General features: G+C 40.6%; 1 protein-coding gene and 1 pseudogene across 8 annotated transcripts in view; one reads left to right on the plus strand and one right to left on the minus strand.

Moving 5' to 3' along the window:
* The window catches only part of ENTPD7 (ectonucleoside triphosphate diphosphohydrolase 7), a 117,012-nt gene extending 101,435 nt beyond the window's left edge, over window positions 1–15,577 (plus strand). For 3 of the 8 annotated variants that reach the window (XM_061162365.1, XM_061162363.1, XM_061162364.1), the window contains 5 exons: window positions 155–321; window positions 2,422–2,746; window positions 4,448–4,533; window positions 5,382–5,543; window positions 8,042–15,577. In XM_061162365.1, coding sequence (XP_061018348.1) covers window positions 155–321; window positions 2,422–2,746; window positions 4,448–4,533; window positions 5,382–5,543; window positions 8,042–8,273 — 972 coding nt within the window. In that variant the 3' untranslated portion in view covers window positions 8,274–15,577. Of the gene's footprint in view, window positions 1–154; window positions 322–2,421; window positions 2,747–4,447; window positions 4,534–5,101; window positions 5,231–5,381; window positions 5,544–8,041 lie in introns of those variants that run through there. The other 5 variants (XR_009696130.1, XR_009696128.1, XR_009696129.1 and 2 more) reach the window with 5 other exon arrangements.
* LOC133070571 (receptor-binding cancer antigen expressed on SiSo cells-like) lies at window positions 341–2,240 on the minus strand (annotated as a pseudogene).
* Window positions 15,578–17,047: the final 1,470 nt, after the last annotated feature.

The raw sequence follows: 17,047 nt of genomic DNA on the forward strand, positions 1-17,047 counted from the left end.
TCTTTGTTTAAAATAGCGTTATGAAGATGAAAGAAAGCTATTAATACAAAATGTCTTAAAGAGTAGTCATAGCTAGTGAAACCTGGTGTATTAGCAATGTCATACCTTTCTAGAAATCAACCAAAACTAAAATTTCTTTTACATCATATTACAGGAAGAAGCTGCGAAGATCTTGCTGGCTGAGTTCAACCTGGGCTGTGATGTGCAACACACAGAACACGTGTATAGGGTTTACGTCACGACCTTTCTGGGTTTTGGGGGCAACTTTGCCCGGCAGCGCTATGAAGATCTTGTATTGAATGAAACTCTTAACAAGAACAGGTACGCTTGACATGGGATCTGTGATTCTGAAATAGAATGTTGTCAGGCTGCAGATATTTGGCAGAGATGGTTACATCCTACCAAGATAGTAATAGGTATGTCCTTGCCTCCTCCTTCCTTGCCACCCCTGCCAGTGGGATAGCTTCATGTTGTCGTTCAGTTGCTAAGTTGTGCCCAACTCTTTACGACCCCGTGGACTGCAGCACGCCAGGCTTCCCTGTCCATCACTGTCTCTCGGAGCATGTCTATTAGTCGTCCCGCTTGATGTTCATCGGAGTGCCTTCTAATTTTTGTTATTAGGACTTAGAAAAGCACAGTGGCTTATTGCGGTGACCTCTTGCAGTGTCCATCTTCAGACATGGCATCACAGGATAAGTGAGATCAATTAAGTCATTAATTTAAATTGTGTAGTATAACATAGCTTCTAGAAGTTTCTTCCACATGGAAGTGCTCAGAACCTGTTTGCCAAATTACAGTGGAGTTGCATTTTACGTGGGACTTAAATATTCCATAGCGTGCATAAAATATTCTCTCTTTAAGTCCAGAGTAGACACTTTTTCCTCCAGCACTGGACGGATCACTGATTCTTCATTTGTGTGCCAGATGAAGTATTTAAACCATAGTATACATATAGTTGTGGGGTTTTTAATATTTAAAATTCATCATGCACATTAAAAGACAGCATAATAGAGAACAGAGTTCTTTTCCACCATGAAACTATCCACCCCCATTTGTTTAGCTGGAAACAATAGCTTGAAAAGGTACTGGTGTATCCCACTTGTAATAATTTCTCTACAGCAATCATCTTATATGGGGAGTGTGTTAGACAAAATATTGTCTCAAGTCTTTTTTGTTTTTCTGAGTCTCAGCTCTTAAGAATTCAGGGTGCTTTGGGAGAAGTCTGTTATTCGGATGATGAATGAATGCATTAAAATCAAGCAGTGTGTTTGTGTTCTGAAGATACTCTTACGTATCCAGGCCTCCATACAAATGTTGCTTGGCCTAGAGCTCAGATGGCTCCCGTTTGCACTGTGGTATCTGAAGAACAGTTACTATGAAAGTTTCACACCAATTTTGTTTGGTCCTTCTCCACTAGCTACTGTGCTTCCTTTTCCATTTTCTTCCTTTGTTGTCTTGCTCTTCCTTTATATCTGCCTGCTGTTTTCTGCTGCTTCAGAACAGGCTTGCATCATCTCACACCTAAGTTTTTTCTCATTATGTATCTAAGTTACCTAATTCAGAAAACTGATTACTCATCTTGTGAAGCTGCTAATCTATAGAGAAACCTGTGCTTCCTGCGATGTTAAAACTTAATGTTTCTCTCTTTTTGATAATTTTCTGAGCTTTCCTTATAGGTGGTGTCACATCCTCAAAACAGGCTCCACTTGTTCCAAAGCCTTTTGTTGTGTTGTCACATTCCCATTCCGGCCCTCAGCCTTTACACTCGTGTGTGCATCTTCGTCCACAGCTGTCTTAGGAATTGATGAATAGTTCATTGTATTTGGCAAACTACAGTTGTATTTGGTCTGCACTTAATTTCCACCTTTGGCCAGATCTGCATATTAATCTCTTATTGCTAGACAAGTACAGACTTGAAATAACCAGAGCTGTGTGATGGCCGTGGTGGGAATCAAAACTTGGCCCTCCTTCCCCTTCAGAGCTGGGCATGTCCTCGGTCACTGTTGCCATCCATCGCCACTGCACCACTGCCATGGACTGTCCTCAGCCCTTCCCACTTCACCTCCTCCCAGTTGTCTCTCGAAACATTAGAACTGTGATCAGCACAGTGAAATCTTTTCACTTTTAAGAGGCAAGTGGTAATGAAGACCAGATGGAGAATAGCAGATTCACATCTCCAGTTTCACCATATATTGGGAAATATGTGTGTTGACTAAAAGACTGAACAAAATCACTGCCATATTTCTCTTTTTCTAAGTTGAATTTGCATAATTTAAAAGTTCATGTGATGCAACTAAGTGGTAATGCGTATCCTTGTGTTTAGGGCTGTCACATAGAAGAATAACAAGACGTCTGGGAAGCATCTTTGAGGAAGCTGGGTGCAGTAGTGATGTGATTTGTTTGTTTTTGTCATTGTGACAGGTTGCTGGGCCACAAGACAGGTCTGAGTCCCGACAATCCTTTTCTGGATCCCTGCCTGCCTGTGGGACTCACAGATGTGGTGGAAAGGAACAGTCAGGTCCTGCACGTCCGAGGACGAGGGGATTGGGCGGCTTGTGGGGCCATGCTGAGCCCCCTGCTGGCTCGCTCCAACACCAGCCAGGCCTCACTGAATGGCATCTACCAGTCGCCCATTGACTTCAACAACAGCGAGTTCTATGGTTTCTCCGAGTTCTTTTACTGTACAGAGGATGTGTTGCGCATTGGTGGCCGCTACCATGGGCCAACATTTGCCAAGGCTGCTCAGGTACATTATTAACCATAAAAATGACTCATGCTGGCAGCAGCCATTTATGGATGCCTAACTTTGTACCAGACGCTGTGCAAACGGCTTTGCATGCGTGATCTCACTGGCTTCTTGGCAGGAGCCCTGGGAGCCGTCATTTTACAGATGAGGAGGTAAACTTAGAGAAGTAACCTGCTGTGCTCTACTGCCTGCTAATTAATTAATCTTAGGTCTCCATTGGTGTCCAGTTACCAAAATTATCACGCAGAGCTAATATTGTCTTGGTGGCTAATGGTTTTTCCTCCAGCTTGCCAATAGTCTTGTCTAATGTTTATGGACAAAGTGTCATCTCCAGATATTTTCCCCTTACTGGGTGTTCCCAGGTGTAAATGCTTTTGGAGATGATGTCACACAGGTGGGCAAGTCCACTTTCATTTTCTTACCTTGAGCTTTTAAGAGGCCAGTATGGACAGGTAAAAGTTTAGCTAGCATTCCACATTTCCTGTTCAATTTGGACCCGTCTCTTTTTCATTTTTGTATATTTTTCTCTTTTAGCAGAAAAACTTATGGGGAGATCTGTCCTTTCATATTTTTTATTCTCTCCCTCTGTCTTCTTCAATTTCTCTTAGTATAAGGGCTTTCAGAAAAAATAATATATGTAGTATATGTACTGTTCTGTTCCCTAAAGGCAGTCCCTAAGAAATTTTGAGGAAAGCCTGGTTTGTATTTGCCCTTTCCTCTCCAGCCTCCAGGAATACTGTCATATTTCCTTTCCTTTCCAACGTTCCCTAACGGTCCATGGCCTGAATCTTTCTCTCATTTTAAAATTTCTTCAAATCCTGTTCCCTTGAACTCCATAGGACTCAAGTTATTACTTGCCTAAACTGCTAGTGCCTTAATATGTTCTCTTTCTCAGGGAAAAGATGATTTTGTTCTTTTTTTTTAACCTTGACTCAACTGTTATCTTCCCAGTGATATCTTCCTTGGCCATCCTATGCAGAATTGCAGCCCTTCCCAATATTATCCTTTTCCCTTTCCTGCTTTATTATCTTTCCCATGAGCACTTATGTTATCTAACACACTCTTTGTATGTATGTGTGTATATGTATGTATGTATGTATGTATGCATGTATATTTGGTTATTGTCTGCCCCCCCACCACTGGAAGGTAAGCTTCATAAAAGTAGAAATTTTTGTTTTATTCACTGCTAGAGCCACCTGGCACAAAGTAGACATTCAGGAAATAATAGTTTATTGAACAAACCAAAAGGAATGATTCCTTTGGTGAGAATTACAACAAGGAGACAGGCCAATGATAGATTTTTGACCATTCTGTTCCATCAGTTTGATTTGTTCATGTCAGTTCTACATAGGGTAGAATGAAGCTGTCTTTGGCTTTTGATGTTGCTACTCCCGGTCCTAACCTTACCCATCTCTAAAGCCTCAGAGGCTCAGGAGCCATGTCAGTCTGGCTTTGTATGGACATGGAGGCAATAGGAATGAAAAGGAGTATTCCTAGGCCACTCAAGTCACCTAGTGGCCTGAGTTCAAGGACTTGCCTTGCCCAGGACCTGGCACAGTGTTAAATGGCTGAATATACCATTTCTGTTTTCCTGTCAACTAATAACCCACAAATAACTTTGGAAATGGAAAACTGACTGTAGGGGAATTACAGAGTTTACCTCCCATTTCATGTTGCATCATTTCTCTGTGTTTGTTCCAGGATTACTGTGGCATGGCTTGGTCAGTACTCACTCAGAGATTCAAGAATGGCCTCTTTTCATCACATGCAGATGAGCATCGACTCAAGTAAGTAACTTCCTTTTCTCCTTTAGGTGTGGCTTTAAAATGTATGAACAATGAATGAGAGAGAGTGAGTGATAGTACAGATTGGATTTACATTGAAAAAGAATTTGGTTATTCTTTAGATTTGATTTTCTGAAGGGTAGAGGCCAAAATAGTGAACTTACTTTAGTGAAGCCAAGGGAAACAAACTGGTGGTTTACCAAAAAGTATTCTCTCCAAGTGGTTTGAAATCAAAAGTGGTGGTCTTTTTATTTTTACATTTTTATTAAAATGTTAAACATGCAGAAAAGTAGAACAGTAACAGAAACACGTATGTAACTGTCACCTAGCTTCGATAAATATCAATATTTTGCCAGTTTGGCTCATCAGTCCTCCCATTTTGTAAGCGTTTTAGTTGAAAATTTTAAACATAAATGAAAATAGAACAGTATAATGAACTCCTGAGTACCTATCACCCAGCTTCTCTCCTATCAGCTGTCAACTCCCAGCACTGCTTATTTCGTCTATTTTCCTACCCCACAAATTGGTTCTTTTGAAACAAATCCCAAATGTCATATAATTACATTTGTAGATATTTCAGCATGCTCTCTGAAGGTAAAGGTTGTTAGGGGAAAAAAGAAAGCAGAAGAAAAACAGTCACAGTAGCATTGTTGCATTGCTTGAAGGTGTGCCTCACTTTTGCAGTCAACTTGAAGATAAGGTAGGCTCAGATTTGGCTCCATCTAGAGGTGAGGAAGGTGAAATGGGGAGAGAGGGGTCTTTTTGACACTTCAGTGAGAATATGCGTAAAGCATGTTTTTTTTTTTTTTCCTTTTTCTTCCTTTAAAAAATTAACTATTTTTTTCAAACAGATATCAGTGTTTTAAGTCGGCTTGGATGTACCAAGTTCTTCATGAAGGATTCCACTTTCCCTATGACTATCCAAATCTGCAGACAGCACAGCTGGTCTATGACCGAGAGGTTCAGTGGACCCTGGGAGCCATTCTGTATAAAACACGCTTCTTACCACTCAGGTAAGTGGACTGACCAAGCATCTTGAGCTTAGAAGATGGTAGTTGGTGCCTCAAAATAGGTTTCTTAAGTGACCGCTCCCTCAAAAAGAGAAACAAAAAACATCCAAATTCCCCTTACTACTGCCATGTGAAACTACTGTTACTTACCACATATGTTGAAACAGAAGGAAGTCTTGAGAATTATTGGTCTGGAGTGTGTTCTTCTTTGTAATGCTGGGAATTCAGTAATTTTTTACTTTTTCCCCTGCCGTGCTGCATGACTTGTGGGATCTTAGTAACCAGGGATCCAACCCACGCCCTGCCCTCGGCAGTGAAAGCGCCAAGTCCTAACCACTGGACTGCCAGGGAATTCCCAGGAATTCAATTTTTTATTTATCTACAACAAATCAGTCTATAATTGAGCTCTTACAAACAACTTCTAAGATACTGACTGATGAACTAAAGTTACTCTGAAACTATATCTGACTCGTTGTTCATTCAGTCGTGTCCAACTATTTGTGACCCCATGGACTGCAGTACGCCAGACTTCTCTGTCTTTCACCATCTTCCAGAACTTGCTGAAACTCATGTCCATTGAGTCGGCAATGCCATCCAACCGTCTTGTCCTCTGTCATCCTCTTCTCCTCCTGCCTTCTCTTATTTCCCAGCATCAGGGTCTTTTCCAATGAGTTGGCTCTTTGCATCAGGTGGCCAAAGTACTGGAGCTTCAGTATCAGTCCTTCCAATGAATATTCAGGACTGATTTCCTTTCGGGTTGACTGGTTTCATCTCCTCACATCTGACTACAGAACCAGTATATGCTCTTCCTATGCAGCAGTCTTTCTTGGCGGCTAGAGTCACTCTTGAGATCATGTCATTGACTTGGATGGCTTTTGGGTGGGCCAGAACAAAGGACATGAGATGCATTTCGGGGATGTCTTGCTCTTATGTACCATAAGATATTTGGGATCATTTTTAGGTGCTTTCTCTTCTGGACTATTTCAGATGAACTCTTTTTTTTTTTTTTTTTCGCCCGTCTCCCCACGCGGCACGATTCCCATGGGAAGCGACGTGGGCGTGTCCCCCAAATCTGCGTCCACGTGCCGCTGTTTACACGCGCCCCGGGACAGAGACGGGGCACTGATCAGGACTTCTACTCATTCTTCCTTCCTCAAAGTCTTTGGAAATGCCCCCCACGCACGAGACTAATTCCTCGAAGGCATCCACCCGTCTCTTCTGGCCCACTGCCCCTTCCCTAGTCCACACCGCCCCCATGCGTGTCCAGCTCGGGAGCCCGGAGGCTCCTCCCCGAGATCCACAGGCTCCTCCCTCTATATTTCCCACTCCCCTGGAGCCCCGAAAGCCCGCCCCTGGCTGGTAGTTAAAAGCCCTCATTCCTACGCTTTCCCACCTCTCCCAGTCAAGTTCTGAACTTCCGAGGCATCTGGACCTTCCTAGAAGGGTTTGTAATACTGAAACCACTGTCCTACCCACCTGAACCCTTACCGGTCTCTTTAAGGATTTCAGACCACTCGATCTTCCTGTCTCTAAGAATTGTCAGATGAACTCTTAATCTTTGGTGCCTGTTTCTTTAAACTCAATACTGTCACAAGCCAGGTGAGTGAGAAAAGTGGGGAACTGGAGAGCATGTGCCCCAAACAAAAGGCTGATAACTGTCGTGCAGAAGTGCTGGCCCAGCATCTCCCAGCTCTCCTTGGTCAAGAGAAGCCAGAAGTCCACATTTTATATGTAGTCTTTCTGTTTGGAGATTCACATTTTTTAAAAAACACTGCAGGTCAAACAGAATGAAAATGTATTGGGTATTTGGACTACAAGAGAAGAGCTTCTCTTTTAGATAGATGGACCACTGCATTTAGGTTTACATGTCTCTATTTTTTCTTCAGATTACAATTGGTTAAGTGACATCTTTCTCTGGATATATCCTAAACTCTCAGGAAGCATAGCAACTTTTCTTTTTTTAATACTTAGATATACTCTGATTTCTTGATTAGGTTCGGGGGCCACCCTATTCTCATTAGTACCACATTTACAAACTGTGTAGGCTGAGATGGTATGGGGTCACTGTTAAGACATTTTACAGATGACCAGTCTTGTCTTACTATTCACTGTTTTGGCTTCTCATTTTGTCTCCAGATTTTAGAAGGAGTAGAGGCTCCCTCTTGGAGAAGGAAATGGCAACCCACTCCAGTATTCTTGCCTGGAGAATCCCATGGATGGAGGAGCCTGGTGGGCTACAGTCCACGGGGTTGCAAAGAGTCGGACACGACTGAGCTACTTAACTTTCACTTTCAGAGGCTCCCTCTAGGCCAGGGAAAGGAAGATACAGGAGGAATCTGGGCCTGGGGACATGTTTCAGCTTTGCTTGCTCTGTGGAGCTGGTGTTATAGCATGTTTGCATGGATGGAATAAATGGGATAAAACCACTGGACTTTTTAAGTAGGCATAAATATTTCTCTCTGAAACTTAACAATTCTTTGCACCTTCAACTTCTTATTTAGGGATCTACGCCAGGAAGGTGTCCGACAGGCCCATGGTAGCTGGTTCCGTCTCTCCTTCGTCTACAACCACTATCTCTTCTTCGCCTGTATCCTGGTGGTGCTACTGGCCATCATCCTGTACCTTCTGCGGCTACGTCGGATTCACCACCGACAAACTCGAGCCTCAGCCCCATTGAACTTGCTGTGGATTGAGGAGGTGGTGCCCATGATTGGGGTACAGGTTGGGCCATGAGGATTGGCAGGTTCAAGGGAAGCTCAAATACCCCAGAATTGCTGCCCATTGAATTCCACCACTTTCTGGTACTGGTCTCAGATGCTGCTTTGCCTGACTTTATGGATATCTGGCCTTGGAATTTCTACTTCAATATCTACTTTAATTCCTTCTCAATATCCAGGTCCTCTTCTCTGAAGAGAAGCTGTAATTTAGTCTATGAAGAACTAATGAGAGATTGGTGCTAACAGAGGGGACCAACTTTCGTCCAATTGAAGCCTGCTTCTACTTCTTTATCTGAGAGATCTGGTATGCTCCTGGGATCGAGACTTTTCTCCCCTTGCTTTAAGCATGAAGTTCAGCATTGGGCACGCTGGAAGCCTAAGCTGAAACCAAACTTGGAGCGTCTGATTCAAAGCCGAAGACATTCTACCAAGTGCAGCAGCCCCTTCTTTCTCTGTAACAGAGATATCATTTATGTGGAGATCCACAACCTTTAATAGGGATCCAAGATTTTTGCAGATCAGCGGAACAGATAAGAATTTCCAGGCAACCAAAATAACACAGCTTCTTTGCTTACTCGACAAAGAAGCCACTGTGAATGTGGCTCAAGATCCCTGACATCCTGTAGCTGATATTAGTTAGATTTTAAAAGGTTAGAACCCTTTCTAAATGAATGGTCCAGTGAAGATTTTAACAGTATATTTTCTGATGCCTCATATGACCAGAATAGAAAATTTTTCCATGTCTCTGTGGCTCCGAGGCTGTTTGGGCATTAATTTTTCTTTTTGAGCCTTAAGGGTGCTTATAGGGATGGAGAAACTGGGATGGGGATTGGAGACTTGGATTTGTCTGGTTTCAGGTCACTGTCCTCTTGGCTTGTTTTTATAAGTCCTTATGTGGGAAGATTCAAGAAGAGTTCTTTTATTTTACTGCTAAAATCAATATGTAGTTTGGGAAGGGATACATTTGGGTTGTTTTTAAAGAAGGAAAGAACAATATCAGGAGAGTGGGCCAAGGCAATAAAATCCAAACTCTTATTTATTGTTTTTCTGAGAAATAGAAGTTTTCTCAGTTGGGCTCTTGGAATATTTGAAAAGAAGCAAATCACAAACTTTGGAATGGACAGATAAATCTGTTAATAATCCACCTGGCAACTTCCAGAATATTTCCTAAGAGATTTCTCAGTCATACACAGCATTTCCATTAATGGGGAGAGAGGAAAAGCCATAGTAATTACATTTTTATCCACTACCCTTCAGGATCTTTGCTTCCTCTCTGCATTTAGCCTTTAAATTGCACAAGGATTTCTTTTTCATCCCCCATGGAACCTTCTTTATACTTTAATCTTTCCTCTGTGTAGCCTTAAATGTCCTGCTTAAGAATATGCTCCCAGAGTTAAAATAGTTTTCTTATTTTGTCAGCTTTGAGTTCTAGGATTACAAGAGTAAGGGAAAAGTCCTTGACTTTAATGGAAAAAAAGTGAAATTCTTAAAAAATAAATTTCATACTGAGAGTAGAAAGGAGTTAAGTGCTTCATAAAACCAAGAAAAATAAATCCAGATCCTCTTGGAAATAAACTGAGATGAAAGTAAGTATACTTAAAGTAAGTGAAAAGATGATGAGTCTTGAATCATTTTCAAATTAGATAAAGATGGATCCAGCAGAGTCTGACAGGTTCCTTTGGAAGAACTTTTAACTTTTCATTAGGGCTTATGTCTCAGCAGTTTAATTTTTAAGGTTTCTAAATTGCCTTGATTTTCTTTGACTTCTTATCTTTGTGTCTGTACTGTGAGCGAGCCCTTGCCTTATGAATGCTGCTTATAAATAACATCATAGTATGTTTTTGCTAGCCATTGCCTACTCAAGCAACTCTTTTCCCTCACCTTCGTTTCCAAATACTGTTTTTGGTTTTCTTATTTTCTTGTGTGATCTACTCAATGATCTTCTCCAAAGCTACCTAGCTGGCTAACAGTGATCACATTTGTGTGCTCAGAATGAAATTGAAGCATGGAGGAGGTAGTGATCAGTCCAATTTGAAAGCTCTCATTAAGTTATTCTTCATCCTGGTTATGATGATAATAATTACCATTTGCAAAGCACTGATTGTGTACCAGACACTCCGTTAGTAATTTTATGTATGTTATTTTAATCATCATGACAACCTTTCAGATTGGTATTGTTCTTTTTATAATTGAGAAACTCAGGATACTTGTTTATCATTTTTTCCATATAAACGTATTTCTTATTCTTAATTTATTTTAATTAGTCTGATTTTTTGTGTATTTTATCATGTTTATTATTTTAATATTATCTAGGCTTTATTACAATGAATAAGGCATCTGAGTTCCATGGTATAAAAATAAGGACAAGTTTTTGTCATACCCCTCAGAAAAACTGAGTATTTTCTCTTGGTTCTGGCTCCTGTGCTTCTTCCATTGCTCCCAATTGAAAATTTTAAAGGAAATCTCATTCACTAGAAACAGAAGCCATTTATCCCTTGCTGAGGATAAATGGTGAGGGCCAGTTACTTCTATATATTGCTTTCTCAAAATGAAATATTCTTGCATATAGAATCACACAGCCTTATCTTTTAACCCTCTTTTTGCCCTCAGTTTTTCAAGATATCTATTTGCATTTCTGCATTCTGAGTGGTTTTCATGTGAAAATGATTATGATTTCATAAAATTCACATTCCACTAGTTTCTTTGAATCTTGCCAAGCAATCTTCCTTACAACAGTAACAGCAAGCCTGAACTATTTTAGTGTTTTAATAGGTCAGAAGTGTCAAAATTTAGTCAGTGGTTTATAGGAGTAAGGCTTATTATTCTTTATGCAGGCACAACCCATCACTTTTCTGAATTCTTATAATGAATTATTCTTATCACCTAATTATTTGGCATTACATTCACTTAAGTTGCAGTTAATTCTAATCCAGATTTTATTGGGTTGGTGCAAAAGTAATTGTGGTTTTGCATTTTTGAAATTTGCTGTTTGATATTGCAATACATTCTTAAATATGGTTATGTTATACATCATTTTAATGCACATTTTTTGCTTTCTGTTTTTTTGATAATGACTTATTACTTGCTGTTTATTTTAAACTAGGGAAATGATGTTAATTAGACAAGAAAGCAAATTGGAGCAATTCTTTTATTCAAGTTGAAAATGAGTTGTAAAACAGCAGAGACAACTTGCACCATCAACAATGCATTTGGCCCAGGAACTGCTAACTAATGGACAGTGCAGTGATGGTTCAAGAAATTTTGCAAAGGAGACCAGAGCCTTAAAGATGAGGAGCGCAGTGGCTGAACATTGGAAGTTGACAGCGACCAGTTGAGAGGATCATCGAAGCTGATCCTCTTACAACTACATGAGAAGTTACTGAAGAACTCAGTGTCAGCCCTTCTATGGTTTGGCATTTGGCCCTGGCAGCAAATTGGAAAGGTGAAAAAACTCAATAAGTGGGTGCCTCATGAGCTGACCACAAATCAAAAATTTCGTTTTAAAGTATTGTCTTGTCTTATTCTATGCAACAACAACAAACCATTTCTCAATCGTACTGTGATGTGCGAGAAAAAGTGGATTTTATATGACAACTGGTGATGACCAGTTAAGTGGTTGGACTGAGAAGAAGCTTCAAAGCACTTCCCAAAGCCAAACTTGCACCAAAGAAAGGTGGTCTGCTGCCAGTCTGATCCACTACAGCTTTCTGAATCCCAGAGAAACCATTTCATCTGAATAGTATGCTCAGCAAATCGGTGAGATGCATCAAGAACTGCAACACCTGCAGCAGGCATTGCTCAACAGAAAGGGCCCAATTCTTCTGCATAAGAATGCTTGACTGCACATCGCACAACCAACACTTCAGAAGTTGAATGAATTGGGCTACAAAGTTTTGCCTCATCTCACCATATTCACCTGACCTCTCACCAACCACTTCTTCAAGCATCTCAACAACTTTTTGCAGGGAAAATGCTTCCACAACCAGGAGGAGGCAGAAAATGCTTTCCAAGAGTTTGTCAAATCCTGAAGCATGGATTTTTATGCTACAGGAATAAATTATTTCTCGTTGGCACAATGTGTTGATTATAATGGATCTGAGCTGTTTGAGCTTGTAATGATTTAAAATTCACGGTCCGAAACCACAATTAAGTTTGCACCAACTTAATACCATCTCTCTATACTTTAGCTCCTTGAATTGATTTTCCTTGGTCTAGGAAATCTTAATCACTTCCCACCAACCTTCTATTTATTCTTCCAATATTATCCAAAGTATTCTGCCTCTGTCCTCCTTAGCCCAAGTGCTTTCTTTGACTTCAGAGGCCTTGTTGTTCAGTCGCTAAGTCATGTCTGACTCTCTGCAACCCCACGGACTGTGGCACATCAGGCTCCTCTGTCCTCCACTATCTCCCCAGTTTGCTCAAATTCATGACCAAAGGCTTTAAGCAATGATTATCAAAATGTGGTTGACTGAGTCTGCCATGCAATTGCTAAGCTAGTCATTTTAGGCATTAACATTTATTATCATGTCCATATTTATATTTTTGAGGTACAGTAACATCTCACTGGTTATGGATTCTAGCCCTGTTTGTCATAATGTAGCTCAGGAACCCCAGGCAAGTCACCTGCCCTCTCTGGTTCGTTTTTCATCTATGACCAGCCAAGATGTTGGAGGCCAGTTCCAAAGGGAGAACAGTTGGCATAAGGAACTAAAGGCAGAGAAGTGATAGAGTAGTTTCAGGAAGAGGGCTGTGGCCCTTGGTTTAGACCAGGCTGCCCAGAAGAACCAGTGGTCAGGTCATCTCTTACTTTACTCATAACCCATGAAATAAAGGTTAGTGGGAATGGAGTTTCCAAAAGCAATCACAATCAGAGAATGAGATTTTTTAAAATTGAAACTTAAGATTTGTTACCGCTGGTGATTTTATGGATGATAAAACTGACACTCAGAATGTAGTAATACATGCAAATAAAATGCTCATTGATAGAATCATCTTGCAAGACTGTGTTTCAACAGAATATATATAATATAGCTGACTGCAGCTAATGATGCTCGATCTTTACAGTTGTTTCTGATACTCATTTGTGGTTGCTCATATTTAGGAATAAAATATGAAATACTTTGTCAGAAATATTATCAGGTTTTCAGTACATCTATTCTTTAGTTAATATATCCAAGCAACTCATGCTATGATTTTACCATCTAAGTTTTTTAAGGTATAAATGTTTATTAGAGCTACTTTAAGGAACTTGGTTGTATTTATGGGGCAGTTCCTAGACTCCCTTACCCAGTGTGCCATTTCTTTTTGCTGTTTTTAAACTTCTTTCAAACCAATTCAGAACTAGTATCTAATTTTCCTTTTTGCTGTGGTATGCAATGAAACTTCAATTGGAATTAAGAATTAAGGTAAAAGTAGTAGCAGATGTTTCAAATTCTCCCAAACTAGTCTCAGGTTATGCGCATTTCATAGTCCTGCACTAGGGCCATATGGTCGGTCAAACTTGCAAGGATTTGTTGGTATTACAAAAAATATTTGTTAAAAAGACTTAAAAAAAAATCCGCATAGACTTCTTATATTAGTACGTTACTATATATTACTAATGTAATACTAGTATATGTATACTAATATATTAGTTTCCTTTCCCCTCTAATGTTTCACTATTTCTCAGTACCATTATTAGAGGGACAGAGGAGGAATACATTTGTTGACTTTCTCTGGAAATCTGAGCAATAGTATCGTTTTATTTGGAAAACTGAACCATTACCCATACCACAAGGGCTTTCTACTTTTAAAATGTATTCAATTGTTGCTTGCCATTTTTATGAAGACCAAAGTTGAAAAAATTTGAGAATCCCAGGATGAGTATAGCCATACATGCATGATGACTTCAGGCAAGCTGAGGCTCTCCTTTTTAAGTAGTGCAGCCACTCATAGGTCTTCTGGCAGCTGATCACTCCTCTCCACTTCTCCAGGTAAGGCAGCCCTGCGACCCCTCCTACAGAGCACCTGCCAGTTGAGCCTGTTAGAACTGCTGGTGGTGAAGGCTCTGCCCCCTGATTAGCTTCCTAAGTCTTTCTCTGCAAGCAAGAATCACAACCACTTTGATTTCTGGAATTTGTTGTTGTGTTTGAAATTTTTATTCTACAATCCCCCTTTAGCTGACGCCTTTAAGTATACACCTTGTCTCCTCCATGATTTCCGCCTTGAGCATGGGATCCTGCAGTGCTGAAAGGCATCTTTTTATTACGACCCTCAATGAAAAACTCCCTTCTTGCTTTCAAAAACCAAAGGCTGCCTGCATGGCATTATTTTGGGTGGGTGGGGGGTTGCTAAGTTTGTATGTTTTTCTAACACATTAAATAATAGTTTTGCTGAACAGTTATTGAAATTCTGATAAAGTCAGTGTTGAACAAAATACACAATGCATATTAGAGAGGGGATGCACTATCCCTTATGCAGGGACATGGGTATATATGTTACATATACCAGTATACAACCACCATCATGCCAGGACCGTAAGAATTGCTGCAGATAAACTGGTTATCCTACTACTGTGATCATCAGTGCTGGTCTTTGCAGCCAGCATCACTTTGTTGTTGTAAGTTGTTGTTGGACTCTCTTGCAAACCTCATGGCCTGTAGCCTGCCAGACTCCTCTGTCCATGGGATTTCCCAGGCAAGAATACTGGAGTGAGTTAACATTTCCTTCTCCGGGGGGGTCTTCCTGACCCAGGGATTGAACTCAAGTCTCCTGTGTTGGCAGGCAGATTCTTTACCACTGAGCCACCAGGGAAGCCCAGCATCACTTTAAGCAGTGGCTAATAATGACCCTTGCCACAATGGACAGCATTTGTCAACTTAAGTTAAAGACAAAAGAGATATTCTGCATTAATTAAGAAAGCCAGGTATTTTAATTTCCTTTGTTATTTTAAAACCAACTGACAGGATTTTTGGCTTTTGAAAATATTAAGGGAAATTCATTTCATCTTCTGGGCATGATGACTTAATTTGAAAGCAGTGTCTGCGACATCAGTCTGTAATCATCCGTTTTTCCATTTATTCATACAGTATTTGGTGGTATGTGTCTGGTGCTGGGAATAATGCGGGACATCAGTCTGTAATCATTCATTTTCCATTTATTCATACAATATTTGGTGGTATGTGTCTGGTGCTGGGAATAATGCAAACAAAATAATTCAGATAATATCCACTCACCAGGAGCTCAAAGATGGGCATTAATAAAGTTATATTACTAAATGCAATCAGATCTGTTTTTCCAAACTTAACTCATCTTTAATAAAAGAAAAAAAATGAAGTAAAACATCTGCAACTTGAAATTGTTTAATTCATTTGGTGGTTTTCATTTTTTTGGAGGGAACCGCAGCAGCATTAGCATATGGTTCTTTGAGTTGGGTCAGACTGCCCTCTGCAGACTCAATTATTAACTAAGAACAACCTTAATTTGGGGATCAGGAGATGATAGTTTGGGAACCTGCCCAGTGGCTGCAGCTCTCTGTCTTTAGAGAATTCTACCCGGAAGAGGCGATACCCCGCTGGCACACTTAAGCAGCATCAATCGGTACAGTGGACTAAATGAGATAGGGTGAGGTGGGAATCTGGGGGGAATGGGTATAAGTTGGTCAGAACTTTCTAAGCTAAGTAAGCTACTAGGGCTACTAGTGGTTCCCGAACTTGTCAACACATCAGAATCACCCACGGAATTTGCTAATTATGGCTTTCAGAGATTGTGATTTAACTGATCATGGCTATGGCTGGGGTCAGGATTCTGAAAGATGCTAATGTGAGAGAAGCTGGGAACCACTGCTGGCAACAGCAAAAGCTGTTTCCTGGCCAGGATTTTTATTAACAAAATCAAAGACAAACTGCTACTTCTATTTTGCTAAGAACCACTTGAGGATGATACCCTGTTGGTCACACTGAAACCCAGAGGATACTGGAGTTGAAAGGGAACTGTGATCATTAGTCCAGCAGCTGTACAGGGGCATGTCTTAACGTCATTTATGGCTCCCAGATCTGTTTAGCCTGCATAATGTTCTAAAAAACTTGAGACCATCCACATAAAAATCTGGATGTTTGGTTTGTCTGAAAAGTCAGATCTCACAACTGGACCTGCAGAGCAGCAACAGGTTGGCACTCAGCAGAGGTTTAGCCCCTTGACGGGCACCTGCTCTCTGGTTCACCTGTCTGCACCAGCCTGCCCTAGCAAGCATCTGATTTGGTCCAGGTGGCTCCTACCTTCTACAAAACTAAAAACTAACTTTCTACAACTTTTACCCACTGCTCCCAGCTCTGCAGCACAAAGGAAGCTCATTCCTTCTGTAAGAAGTGGCTTCAACTTGTCAAGGGCAGGATTCTTGCTGTCTCTCTTAAGTGTTCTCCTCCAGCTGAATACTCCTAGTTCTTTCAAGTATTCCCAGTATGAAACAGGTTCTGGACTCCTTGCTGTCCTGGTTCCTGCCTCTTGATACAAACATGCTGGTGAGTATCCTCCTTAAAACATGCAGTACCCAGAATGAAATGCAGCACTTGCAGCGTGGTGTTCTGACTATGGCTGTGACACTTCTATTCATAGAATCTTTAAACACCACTAGTTTTTACCAGTGTCATCACATGGTTGGTTCATACTGAGCCTATGTCCAACTGAAGTCCCTAAGTCTTTTTTTATATGAAGATGATAAGAAGATAATTTTCTCTATCCCAAACTTACATAACCTATTTAAATGAAGATGTTACATTTATGACTGGTTTAATTTCATCTTGATGATGTCAC

Source organism: Dama dama, chromosome 15 (genome assembly GCF_033118175.1).
Source record: "Dama dama isolate Ldn47 chromosome 15, ASM3311817v1, whole genome shotgun sequence".
Taxonomy (NCBI): domain Eukaryota; kingdom Metazoa; phylum Chordata; class Mammalia; order Artiodactyla; family Cervidae; genus Dama; species Dama dama.